The sequence below is a fragment of the Mastigoproctus giganteus genome, chromosome 4 (assembly GCF_048544385.1).
Source record: "Mastigoproctus giganteus isolate SK-2022 chromosome 4, ASM4854438v1, whole genome shotgun sequence".
Taxonomy (NCBI): Eukaryota; Metazoa; Arthropoda; class Arachnida; order Uropygi; family Thelyphonidae; genus Mastigoproctus; species Mastigoproctus giganteus.
The window spans coordinates 68,694,791-68,709,642 of NC_143578.1; the positions used below are offsets into that span (position 1 = coordinate 68,694,791).

Genomic DNA, 14,852 nt, shown 5'->3' on the forward strand with positions numbered 1-14,852 from the left:
GAATTAATTTTAACAGCGAGAAAGACAGCTATTCCACTGAAAGCGACTAAATTGGTTATGGCTAGGCCGACTATTATAATTGAAATGGAGAGACTTCTAAATAATTTTATTTAAGATAATATCCAACTCACAATTCTGTTAAGTTAAATATTATTAAATAAAAAGCAATTAGCTTATATGATGATCTGAAGAAAGCACACCTTAAAAATGTGGAAACATTTAAAGCTAGTAAGGGCTTGTTCGATAGATTTAAAATTCAGGGAGAAGCCTAAGTGCAGAGCAAGAAGGAGCCGAAACTTTCAAAAAAAGAACTTCTTAAAATTGTTGAAGAGAGAGAGGTGTTATACTTCTCAACAAGTTTTTAACATAGATGAAACAGAAATTTTTTAGAAACGAATACCTAAAAGAAGTTTCATATCAAAAGAAGAAAAAAACATGCCAGGCTTCAAAGCGGCAAAGGAGTAGTTGACTTTATCGTTGAGTGGCAACATTGTAGGGGATTTTAAAGTAAAACCCCTTTTAGTTTACTAGGAAGAGGACCAAAGTACAACCCAAAATCAACCAAATATATGAAAACTCAAAAGCCCAGGGCTATCAGATTAATAGATTCATGATTTTAATTGGCATTTTAAGTTTAATTTTGATACGTAACGTAGTTACTTACCACATAATTATATACATATGTAACGGAGAATACTTTATATGTACAGATTTTTAATATTAAATATTTTGACCAACATTTGGTGTCTTTTTACTACCGTTTATTATTTGTGGGTTGCGGTAGTATAGACCGCGACTCACAAATACATATGTTTTATTATGGGAATATGGTGCTCGCTTATTGCTGATTCACTTAGCGCTCTTGTTTTTCCAGAATGAATTATCAGCGTTAAGTGGGGGGGTCACCTGTATATATATATATATAGTTAATTTTTTTTAGTGGTTGATGCTGTATAAGCTTGCTTCCATACATCATTTTGCCACTAATACCAATGTTACCCATCTGAATGGGTTTGAATTACTCCTGAATGGAATCTGAACTTGAATCTGAAATGGATGAATTTTTTATTCTGGGGGTAGGTGCCTGATGCCTAGAGAATCTGGAGAAAATAATGTGCACAGAAAATAAATTTATCCTCAAGCAAGCTGCACATTCCCAATATTTTTTCCAAAAGAAAATAAATATAGGAATTATTGTAAAATATTCTAGAAAAGTATTTCTTACCATGTGTACACCATATACAAAAATTTCATTATTCATACAGCATGTCCCCCCCCACTTTTTCTTACTATTGAATACACCATGAATTGTCAAACTAATAGAGTAATCTTATCTGCGAAAAGATCTAAACCTCCCAAACACTTCCTAGTTCATTTCACAAATATACGTGGTCTCAATTCTAATCTCAACGATGTCCATTTCCACTTGCAGTCTGCCAAACCCCATGTACTTTTTCTGACAGAATCTCAGTTATCGGTTGATTCAACCATTGTTCATCTCAGTTGCCCAAATTATTCGCTGAATGATTCCTTCTCCCTGAAAGGTGGTACTTGTGCATATGTCCGTTCCGATATTCCCTGTCAGAGACTTGGTAATTTGGAATCTCCTCTTTTAGATCTTCTCTGACTTAAAATCTCTCTACCTCATTGTGTCAAATTCATCTGTTGTCTCTACTGTTCTCCCGACTCCAATAATCACTTGGAGCTCTTTGACTTCCTCTCTTTGCAACTTGACTTTCTACAATCCAGCTTTTCCTAACAGTGAGGTGATTTTCCTTGGCGATTTTAACGTTTACAACTCCAGCTGGCTTCCATTTTCTAGTCACACCGACTCAGCTGGTCGAGATGCTTAGGCTTCTGCAATTACTAATGACCTTACACAGTTTGTTCATTTACCTACAAGAATACCAGACAATCTTAACCATGCAGCCAACACGCTTGATCTTTTTCCTCACAAACAACCCTTCTAAGTACACGGTCGAAGTGAGTGGTCCTTTAGGCACCTCAGATCACAACTTGGTGATTGTCTCTTCTCCAATGAAGCCTTTATCTCATGGCTATTCCCAACCTCCTATTGTTTGATATTACAAGAATGCAAAATGTGATGACCTGCGAGATTTCTTTTCTTCTTCTCCTTGGTGGGATTACTGTTTCAAAACTTCTGATGTCAACGTTTGCTCAGATCATGTCAGTGAAATTATTCTTGTAGGATACGGAATCCTTTATTCCACACTCCACTTTAAAACCTTGTCTTTATCTAAACCTTGGTTTTCCAATAAATGTGCTAAGGCTGTTCAAGAGAAGAACGTTGCATATCGTAATTCGCTTGTTTCCAAATCTTCAGTTTCATTTTCTGCCTACACCAAAGCTCGCAACAATTGTAAAGCAGTTATTAATCAGTCCAAACTAGATTTTGAACAGGCTAAGGGTAGAAAACTTGCTTCTTGCCCTAATGGTAGCCGAGCATTCTGGTCTCTTGCAAAAGCTGTTGGCCGAAACTTTTGCCCAACTCTGCTCCCACTTCTGTCAAAACCAGTTGGTTCTGTTGTCACTTCAGCCAAGGATAAAGCTGACCTGCTAGCATCCCATTTTTCTTCCTTCCAATTCCTGTATTAATGATCTTGGTAAAACACCTCCCAGCATTCCCAACACACTCCTTTCAATGCCTCCTGTGGTCATCCATCAAAAGGATGTTAGAAGAATTTTGACAAATCTCGATGCTAAGAAAGCTCCAGGTCCTGATGGTATTTCTCCACTTGTTCTCAAAAGCTGTGCTCCTGAACTTACTCCTGTTCTTTGCCGCCTTTTTTTCTCTTTCTTATTCGAAAGGTGTTTTTCCTTCTACTTGGAAATTTGCTCATATCCAGCCAGTTCCTAAAAAGGGTGAGAAATCCCTCCCATCCAATTATCGTCCCATTGTAATTACTTCTACTCTTTCTAAAGTAATGGAGAAATCAATTAACCACCAATGCTTAAACAACCTAGAAACCTTCCACCTGATCAATGATAGCCAGTATGGATTCCATCAGTGTCAATCCTCTGGTGTTCTGGCTTATGTTAGTATGTTACCCATTTATGGACAAATTTAATGGAAAAGTTTTATGAAATACAATCAGTTGCTCTTGACATCTCAAAGGCTTTCAATCTTGTTTGGCATAAAGGTCTTCTAAACAAGCTTCCATCTTATGGTTTGCCAACTGTTTTATGTAATTGATTATCCAGTTTTCTCTCTGATCGCTCACTGAGTGTGATGGTAGATGACTCTCTGTCTTCTAACTTTTCCACTAATGCTGGTGTCCCCCAAGGTTCAGTTCTTTCCCCCACTCTTTTCCTCTTGTATATTAATGACCTTCTTCCATTGACTGGAAATCCTATCCATAGTTTTGCTGGTGATAGCACATTGCATTCCACTTTCCATTTTGAGAAACCTTGTCCTGCTCAATCAGCTTCGACTTCTTGAATATCCACTACCAATTCCTTAAATGCTGATCTCCAGGTAATTCTCCAGTGGGACAAAGACAACTTAGTTGATTTAAATCCTTCTAAAACTCAGTCTTGTCTTATATCTCGCAAAAAGGATTCTTCTGCTCCTATGCTTATCTTTGGTGACACTCTAATTTCTAGGCAAAATGATATATCTCTTTTGGGGACTACCCTGACTTCTAATCTCTCTCGGCAAAGCACATTACAAATATTGCTTCCTCTGCATCTAAAAAACGTGGTTTTCTCTTTCGTTCTTGGCGTTACTTTTCTTCCAAACAGCTGTTCACTCTGTACAAATCATAAATCTGCCCTACCATGGAATATTATTTCCACATCTGGGGCGGTGCTCCCGAAACCTTTCTCAGGCTTCTAGATTCCATTCAGAAGTAAGGCAGTTAGGTTAATTAATGACTCCTCTCTAACAGAGTCTCTCCACTCGCTGTCTCATAAATGTACTGTTTCAGCTGCATGCCTTTTGTACAGATACTTCCATCGGCACTGCTCTTCTGAATTGGCTTCTATAATTTCCCCTCTCTCTCTCTTTCAAAATGGTCTGAACACGTGCTACCACCAGCCAACGTCCATTTACTGTCCAACTTCAAACTCACAGAACCAACTTTTCATCTTCCTCGATTATTCATTCAACTGCCGTTTTCTGGAACAACCTTTCTTCATACGTATTTCCTGAAAATTACAGTCTACGGAAGTTCAAGTCTAAGGTCAACAAATCTTCTTTCCTCTTCTCAACCTCCAACCCAAGCATGGTACCAAGTACTATAGGTTCTAATACCTCTCGTGTTTGGGGTTTTCATAGAAAAAAAAAAATATATATATATATATAGACAGAAAAATTATAGTATATCGGGAGATGTCACTACTGTCTGATACCAACACAAAGTAAAAAAAAAACACAAAAAAAAAAAAAAACACAATAATTCATACTATACTCTATACATGTTGGGAAGGTCACTGAAGGTAGCTTTGAAGCTAATAATTGATATACAGGTCGACTGTTATTAATCCGGCAGTATTGGGACCTGTGGGGTTAGTGAGTTTGCCGAATCACCAGTGGTTATTTTAGCACTTACAGTTTACCCAACAGTTAACCACCTCCTTCTACCTTTAACATGTTGACTGCAAAGCCAGTTTAAGAAAAAAATTCCCCAGGGGCCAAAAAATATTTAGCAAATAATTTGATTAGTAATTCTAAAATAAATATTGTAATGTCAGTGTTGTCGTTTTTTTCACGACATTTTTCGCAAATATAAAAAAAAAAAAAAAAAAAGACTTTTTTTTTTTTTATGCTGTGGCTCAATCAGCTGCGCGCTCAATAATAATCTGGTTAGTATGGGCTGGGCACACTGAGGGTCCTGAGCTGGATATCATCATTCTTCTCTTTCTTGGTAATTCCCTTCTACTTTTCTCTCTCTCAGAATAACTCGGGAATTTTTTATTTTTTTCTTTTAGGCTGGTGCAGCATAAGCCTCAGACCTCCTTGCACCATATAGCTAATAATAATAACAATAATAATACATGGCCCAGTGTGCTTTATTTATGGGTATTTTAAAAACATAACCATGCATCCAGCTGAGGTGAAATATTAAAAGTCACATTAGGTGACAATGCCATGCCATCTAAAAACATATCATTAATTGCCCACTCAATCATACAAAAACCTAAAAAATCAAAATATTAATACAGATGGTGCCTCGCAATTTGACGTACCACAATTCGACAGTCTCGCAATTCGACAGTTGGATTTCGCAGGCCGGCAAAAACGCTACATGATATTGCACGATAGAATTCTTTGCTGGACTACGTAACTGCATTTAACGTTACTAAATAGCACTAAATAGTGACGGCTGCTTCATACATATTAACCAATGGTATTAAAGAGCGGGAGTAACATTTAACCAATGATAGATAAAGTGGGAATAGATCCCTCAATTGTTCAGCTACATTAGCCTCCCTCAAAGATAGCTACAGATATGCCGTCAGTTCTTCCTCAGTTATGAGACAACATTATCTCATTAATAATCGTAGTCTGAGTTCACGTTTGCTCTAGTTGTTTGTGCTAATTAATAATTCTGCATTTCTCATAAAGTAAAAAATTTTGTGCTTTGGCAGTTATTTATTTTTTGAGTGAAATTTGATAATGGGTCCAAAGAGAAGTGAACAGCGGAATAATTCAGGAAAGAAACCCACTTGGTTGAGCATAGAAAAGAAGAAAGAAATTATATAAAAAGTGCAGAAAGGTAGAACAATTACAGATGTAGCTCAAGAGTATGGCGCGTCCCTAGGTCAACCGTGGCAACTTTTTGGCAACAGAGAGACAAGATTATAGGTGCTAGGGTGTTCGTTGGAGCAATGAAAATTTCTGACAGAAACAGATCTTTAATCAATGAAGAAATGGAAAAGCTGCTTCTTACCTAGATTAGAGAAAGACAGATGAAAGGAGATCCAGTAACTCAGGCAATGATCAGTGAGAAAGCTAGGTTAATTTTTGAAGAATTGCAGAAGAAAATTCCAGGATGTATCTCAGATCAAACTGATGAATTCAAGGCGTGGGTGGTTTCACAGATTCAAAGGTAGAACAGGTATCCATAGTGTTCTCAGACATGGGGAAGCGCTAGTGCAGATAAAAAGGCTGCAGAAGAGTTTGTGAAAAAATTTGAAGATTTAATCATGAAGGAAGGCTACTTGCTGCAGCAAATTTTTAACGGGGATGAAACTGGGTTATTTTGGAAGCACTTACCAAATCGAACATACATCACGCAAGAAGAAGTGATGCTCCCAGGACATAAGTCTATGAAAGATAGGCTTACCTTGTTATTGTCAGCAAATGCAAGCGGAGACTTTAAAGTAAAGCCACTTCTTGTTTACCACTCTAAAAATCCTCGCTGCTTTGGGAAGAAAATCATCAAGTCCAAACTGCCAGTGATGTGGAGATCCAATGCAAAAGTCTTGGTAGACCAGAAAGTCTTAAAAGATTGGATTTTTGAGGAGTTTTCCCCGAGTGTAAAAAAATTCCTCATTGACAACAATTTACCTTTGAAAGCACTGCTGATTCTTGACAATGCTAGTGCCCACCCCCAAGACTTGGCAAACATTCTTGAAATTGACTTTGATTTCATCAAAGTCCAGTTTTTTGCCTCCAAACACCACATCACTGATCCAACCCATGGATCAAGAAGTAATTGCCTGTTTTAAAAAAACTTTACACCAAGGCTTTGTTTTCACAGCTTTTTGACGTGACTGATTCTTCTGATAAGACACTGAAGGAGTTCTGGAAGACTGAGTTCAATATTCTTCACGCCATTTCCTTTATTAAAACTGCCTGGGAGGGAATGACACAGAGGACCCTTCGTGCATCATGGAAGAAACTCGTTCCTTCCTTTTTTTGGGATGACAACAATGCAATCCATGTCGCTGAAGAATCAGAAGCAACTGCGGCCATGCAAGAAATCATTTCGACGGCGGAGAACCTCGACATAGGAGAAGTTGATGAGGCTGATGTGGAAGAGCTTGTGGAGGATCACGATGATGAACCAACCGTGGAAGAACTCAAAACACTCAGCGAACAGGAAGCAAAAGAGAGAGAGAGAAAAGGAAATTTCACTTGAAGAAGAAGAAGAAGACAGGGGAAAAGAGCTGATGCCAACAGCTGCCATTAAAGAAATTTTATTCCATTGGGAGAAGGTGCAGTCTGCTTGTTTAAAATGGCACCCCAACACTGCTGTTGTAACTAGAATGACAGACTTGTTTAACAACACTACTATGCATCACTTCAAGGCTATCTTGAAAAAGAGAGAGAGACAGTCCACCCTTGATCAATTCCTCATCCCCATTCAAGCCAAGAGGAGAAGAAAAAGGGTAGAACAAGATAAATAAAACATCCTTCCAACATCTAAGGCTCAATGAAATGTATGTACTCATTATGTATTTTGTAATTTCGTTTGTTATATGGTAGAATATAGTAAAGTCAATAATACTGTGTATTTCTCTCCGACAACGAATTAATCAATTTTCCATAAACTTATATGGAAAATATTGACCCGCAATTCGACAAATTCGCAATTCGATTCTAATTTGGCGACGGATTATAGTCGAATTGCAAGGCACCACTGTATCTGCTTTTCATGCTTATTTCAACAGACATATTTTTAATCAATATTATTTGAAAAACATAATATATATTGATGTGTTATGTTTTTAAAAATTCTGCTCAAGCTTACAAATATGTCAGACTGATATCCATATCTAATTAGAATTTACAACCTCAGAGCCCTAAAAATCTGTAACTCTCAATTCCTTCAACAAGAACTGAACAATATCAAAATAACTGCAAGAAAAAATAAACCTGATGAAATGAATAACAAGATCATTAAAGACATTATAAACTTTCATATCCTTTATGGTTCAGCAATGATACTGAACCATAAAGCTAACTGTTCATTCCTCTATATCCCAGTTGAGCAGAATCACTGGCAAGGCAAATAGTAGCAACAATATCTCTATATTCTATGCAAGCATGCAGTCCATTAAACATACACTCTCCAAGAAAAATCAATTTCTATTTAAGCCCAGAGATCCACATATACTTTCATCAATGCTCATGTAATCATAAAATATATAGACAAATCTTACAGAAGGAAGACTGTGCAAGATAAGAGAATAACACAAAAAAGACAAGCAATATGACAGAATAAAAAAAAAAAAGTCTAAGATTGTAGAACATGTCATTTGTTGCAGAGGCATGTGGAATTTCAGCAATACAACAGTATACTCTGAACTGATCCTACTTTTATTAGAAGAAGCTTTCTTCATAGTGCGTTAGAACTTCGACCAAGTCTACTTCAACTTGTTCCACATCAAAATGATGAAGAAACTTATCAAATATCATCACCAAAAAAATTCCAAATCAAACTAGCACAGCTCTCAAGACTAGCCTCAGATAACTAATACAGAACTTCCTACTTACTGACACCTAAGTGTCTCATATTATTTTATAATTCAGCAGTACTGGATTCTTGAATTCAGTTCTCATTAAGTTTAATTCTTTCTATGAAATTAAACATGGTGAAGTCTTCATGTTTGCCCTCTGCCTTCTTCCATCTCCCCCTCCTCCATCTTAAAATCTGGTTCCCAGGCTTTGTCTCTGTGACTCTTTTTGATAATCTCTATCTACATCATTAATTCCTTTTGCTCCAAAGTACTCTATTTACCACTCTCCCTTGCTCTAGTGATTCACTCCTAGTATTTTGCTTTTGAACTCTTGTTGTAGATGCCCTTGCTCTTCCATTGGCTGCCCAAGCATACATATTATTCCTTCTCTGAGCAGAATATTAGTCCCAAAATTTCTATCCATTTCCCCATCTTGGTTTCTTTTCCATTAGACTTTTTTCCTACTTTAACTAGGTGTCTCTTTAATTTTCAGTATCTTTTGTAATGATTGCATTGACTTAAATGAACAAAACAAGACTTAGCTTAATTCCTTGTACAGTGTATTTCTCCTTTTTTCATTTCTATTTTTGTCTTTTGTCATATAGCACTGGCTTTATTTTCTTAGTTTATTTCATTTGCATTACACCACTAGTTTATTAGTGATCTTGTCATTATGAATGGATTATTTTATTATATTAATTTGTGTTTTCTAGTTGCTAAACCTCTGATTTAGACTTGTTTTAAATTGTTTATTTTAAAAATCCATGTGATATAGGAGTGTTTTATATCACAATATCTAATATATTCTTTAAGATGAAGAACCACATAACAATCTCTCTTTCAGCAAATTAATGGATAAAGGTTCCAAAAATGAAAACTGAGATTTATAAATAAATTAAAAGATGCAACCTACTTATTACAAAATGACTCAATGGTTGCTCCTGGCCAGAATAACCATGCATCCAGCTGAGGTGAAATATCTAAAGTGTCATAAAGAACATTAGGTGACAATGCCATACCACCTATAAAGAGGTCATCAATTGCCCACTCAATCATACTGAACCCTAAAAGAATCAAAATATTAAAATCCTGCTTTTCATGCTTATTTCAATAAACATATTTGGACTCAATATTAATATTAAAAATATTATTACTTGAAATAAAATTAAAATAAAAAAATTAATATTTTATGATTTTGAATTATTTACATATTATGTACAGCATTTACATGGCATAATTTTTTTCAGAAGTCGCTTTAAAACAGCAATTTGTGCCTCTGTATTTTGGCTTTACTATAAATTCAAATTCATAATAATTGCAGGAAGTCAACTATGTTTAAAAATTCATATGTACAATACAAACATATTTTATGAATTTCACCATTCTTTTTGAAATGTAAAATCTAAAGTAATACTACTGAATTACAGTTGAGCCTCATAAATATGGCCTCATCAGAACCAGCACATGCTGAATTTCTGAAATTTTTACTGAATAATAAAATTTTTATTATATAATATAATATCTCTGATCCCTATAATTTTTGCAGAATGATAGTTGTAAGCATTAAGCTAAAATGTTATTATTGCCAGATTGGTTCAGTGGGTCATGTACTTGTTTAAGAAATAAAGGTTGTGAGTTCAAAGGCTGCCTTTGGCATGGGTGTTGCGATTGTCCAATATTGATGTTAAAAACATTTTTACTGGCGTTATTTGGAAAAAAGCATTACGTTACCTAGAAATTGTCACAAAACCCGCATCCGTTGTACTTGTTGCTGCAGTGACACAACAAGTACAATGCATGTGCCCAAGAAAATTCAATTGTATGCAACAAGTGCAGTACAACATAATATCAGCAATGTGACAGCAGTATCAGATGAATTTGGAGACATTTTCATCGTTGCCATATACATCACTCCAGGGATGTCATTAGATATAATTCAAAAATTCGTAAACAAGAATTTGATGCTGTATTCCATTGAAGGCACAAAATTATTGGAAGAACCACTGGATCGTATACCTATAGTTCTTGCTGGTGATTTCAATCTAGAATTAAATTCTGAGGCTGGAAAGAAGTTTTGTAAATTTATGAAAGATGTCTTCAGTTTAGATATTAAGTCAAATACTTTAGTAAATACTACACGTAATGGAATGACAATCGATGGAGTATTCACTCAGGAATTAAAATCATTTGAGTGTAAAAATTATATATCTCATTTTAGTTACCATAGACCAATAATTTTAGCGTTATTATAATATATTTTATACAGATTATTTCATTATACACTAGTACAATGAAAAATTCCATTCATTGTATTTCATTGTACTGAAATAATTTTTTCAATAAAAATAATGCAGCAATACTTTTTTTATTTATTTTACTGTACCAGTTTCATAATGTTTCATTTTACTGTAACAGTTTCATAATCAGTGACACTATCAGTCTCAGAGTAGAGTGGCAGCAACTCATTATATACTTGGTACATAATTTTTTTTTAATATGAGGTATAAATAGTGCAATATTATTTCAGCAATAAAGTCACCTTAAAAACTAAATACATAACACTGTATTATTAAGTACCATACCATGAAGTAATATTGAATGTTTCATACATTGATTGATTTTATACATTGCAAATGCCTAGTAACAATGACATACAGTCTGTGCACCAAAACAATTAAGGCTGTGAGACATCTGAAAAACCCAAGTTTTCAGAAATTCAAACTCAAGCCTTTTCAACCAATAGTGGGGAGGATGGTGTTTATATTCACTGTGCTATATATGATGATGACCTGTAGTCTAGAAAATATGTAAAACAGAAAGAACTGATGTCTGAAAATTATTAATGAGACATAATGCATAAATCCAACTTGTAGTTCTGGATTTATACTTTTTTTTTAAAGTCTAGCTAACCTACTTCCCCTTCTAAGTTCATGATCAACTATCCTCAGAGAAATATTCAAAAATACCAGATTTTTGAGATTCTATTGTAATACAGAAATAGCACTGAAAAGAATCTGAAGAACAAATAGCAATAATACAAATAATAAATACATTTAATAAAAGTAAATAAATGATTATTGGCTGGATCTATAAATGGAGAATGAATTAGTGATATGTTGGCATTTGAGCAAGGTTTATTGCTAGTATTTTGCCTTTGGCCAGCGGGTGGTTGGTTGGTGGAACCGACTTCCATCACTTGTTGTTGAAGTTGATAGCCTAAACAAATTTAAAGCTCAACTGGACAGGTATTTCGAACGAACGGAGGAGTGAAATGGGAGTGGTGTGTGTGTGTTTTTTTTTTTTTTTTTGCTGATGCTGAATAAGCTTGCTTTCTTGCATCATATGCCTCTACTAATGCTAATGCTATTAAGTCTTAACTTTTATCACCTGCTGGGAGTACAGAGAAAATCCATCATAGTCACAATCATTTCTCATACAGAAATAATAATTCTAGCTAACTAAGATAACTTGGATCTTAAGTGTCTTCAATCTAAAGTATATTTCTTCTGGCAACAATATAACCTATTACCCAATATCCTGATGGACAAAAACTTGGTCAAAAGTAGTGTGACACTATTTCTAGCTTCTTTCAGAAAAGTCAGTTTCACTTTAACAGCAGGCAATCATACAAGAAACTGATAGGAACCATGCACAAATATTCAAAGTTTATAAAAATTTGATAGTCTGTTCTCACAAAAAGTGAAAAGAATTCTCCCTGGCTCACACAAACTGTTTTTTAATTATTTTAAGTTTGTTATTCATAGTACTGTCTTTATTAAGGTATTTTTTTAGAGTGACCAATTTTCTACACAAAAAGGGAACTATCAGAAAATTTTTTTTTCTGATAGTTCCAAATATGAACATGATATATTAAGACCAATTAGAAAAAAATAATAAACAATATTCCTAAACAGTTGTGTTATAAACCTTGAAGGCTATATTTTTAAATTTAAAAAAATAATTATTATAGTTACATTATAAGTTTAATATTTCATTTTCATAGAGCTGGCTGTATTACAGCCAGCATTTTCTGAAAATAAGCACCTACAAAAAAATCAATAAGAATATTTACTAATGGTGACATCATGATACTTCTAAAGCAGTGGAAAAGTGATGAAAACAACTATTTAGGTTCCTGACTTTTTTTTGTTATAGTACTGTTAACTATCAAAACTAATTCATAACAGTCTGCACTGGCAAACTGTTATGTTAAGAGCATAAAAAACAACCTGCCTATTAGGCAGTTTGCAGGCAGTTTGTTTTTTATTCTAGTCATATATCATTTGTCTGGTGGACTGAACCTGAACTTTATGAATAATCAAATTAATTACATTCTTTGACATCATTTCATATAAAAGGTACAAAGGAGGTGAAGTCATAACCATCTGAAAAAAAATGAGCTCAACACTGTGAAATAACAAATTCAGAAAGTTTTGAAGGGATTGCAGTCAAGATACCAATAATTGGCTCAACTGTTGATCTCTTTAATCTTTATAATCTGCCCAACACTAAAAAAATACAATTAATGAAATCTTAGCACAGATCATCTCCATCTGAACAAAAACGATGGCAAGACAGTGAATTGGTGACTTTACCAAGGATGCCTAGGACTTCTTTACCTTCGTATTATAGACTGATCTTTCTATAGCTTGAAAACTCTCTTCCCACACTGGGAATTCAACTTTGCCATTTTACTAAAGATACTTATGCCTTCGAACTCAGTTTTGCAAATAATCTTCAAACATGATACTAACATAATCTTCAAATTCAATTATATGCATGTTGGATTACAAATCAATGTTTCTGGCAATTTTTCTTTCATATGAACCCCGGGGACTCACATCTGGTGAGTATGGGCTTGGCACACCCAGGATCCTCAGCTGGATATCATCATTCTTCTCTTTCTTGGTGATTCCGTTCTACTTCTCTCTCTCTCTCTCTCTCTCTCTCTCTCTCTCTCTCTCTCTCTCGGGGTAATTCAGAATTTTTTTTTTTTTTTTTTGGCTGGTGCAGTATAAGCCTCAGGCTTCCTTGCACCATATGGCTAATAATAATAATAATAATAAATATGTGAACAAAACTCTCAAAAGCGAATCTGCTACTATATTATTTATAATGACGAACACTCAAAATTCTCTGTAAATTCATTCACCCCACTCCCCACAAAAAAAAAGTACTCTGTTTAAGATAAAAAGTGAATTTCCTAGTTATTGTTATATTTTAAATTTATAAAGTTTAAAAATACATATATTTTAAAGAAATTTACCTGAATGGTGAGGTTGCCAAAATCTTAGACGTGTAGCATTTGATTTAGCTCCAGGATCATTAATAGGCACAATAAAATATGAAGGGGGTGTTTCAGTCGCAAAGTGCAGTTCCTAAATATAAGATATATATGCATGTATGGATATCTAAATAAGTACAGTTTTTGTCAAATGTAAAAATGGAAAAGTTTATACTGAAATGTAAAAACTGCAAATTAATCAATGACATCTCAATGCAAAATTCTTATCTCTTTGATAAATAAAACCTATTTGTTTTGTACATGTTATATACAAACCTATGTAAAAGTTTTTTTAAAAAAATCAGATAGCCACAACTCACAAAAAAATAAATCCTTTTGTTTAAAAAAAAAAAAAAAAAAACAAAAAAAAAACAGGAAACGGGGGCACATGCACGCAAGCACACACGCACACTAGTCACTTAGCAAATTGATCAACCTATATTGTATGAATTTCCCAAGAGGTGGCATCATAAGGCATGTCAGTTTTTGTGGAATTATAAAAAAGCATGTATGAACTTGTTATAAACAGTGTTAAATTTTATTGCAAATATTATTGTACTTTATATAATGTATTATATAAAGTACAATGTATTATATATATTATATAATGTATTATATAAAGTACAATGTATTATATATATTATATAATGTATTATATAAAGTACAATGTATTATATATATTATACTGCAGTTTGGAAACTACAGCTGATTAAAGCTATAGTTCAAAATTTATGATAATCAGTACTGTAATTAACGGTTTATAATATAGTCTGATTAGTGTTTCTCCCAATTTTCACTTAAAATTGTAGTGTTGAATAGTTTAAAGAGTACTTTAACATATTATAAATGGCATTTCATTGAATATATCACATCACTGTAGCATGCTGTAATATAAATTTAGTTTGATTTTTTTTAGTTGTAACTATGTTAGAATGAGATCAGTGATGTTAGAATTATTCATGATGACATGACTTGGAGAATTACCGCAGGAAATTTGTTTGTGGGTCATACTGTCTTAGCACCTGCATCAAGCATATCACATATTTGAAGCTTATATAGCAGGCCATACTACTGATGAAGACGATCTGCTTGCATCAGTGTTAGATGCAAAGAGAGAATAAGAAATGAAATAAAAATTCAG

General features: G+C 34.2%; 1 protein-coding gene across 2 annotated transcripts in view; it reads right to left on the bottom strand.

Moving 5' to 3' along the window:
• Positions 1 to 14,852, bottom strand: part of LOC150086817 (reelin-like) — a 1,004,591-nt gene that overhangs the window by 448,922 nt on the left and 540,817 nt on the right. For both annotated transcript variants that reach the window (XM_090372773.1, XM_090372772.1), the window contains 2 exons: positions 13,694 to 13,805; positions 9,341 to 9,491 (listed from right to left, as the gene is read on the bottom strand). In XM_090372773.1, the coding sequence (XP_090228899.1) occupies positions 9,341 to 9,491; positions 13,694 to 13,805 (263 nt within the window). The remainder of the gene's footprint in view (positions 1 to 9,340; positions 9,492 to 13,693; positions 13,806 to 14,852) is intronic.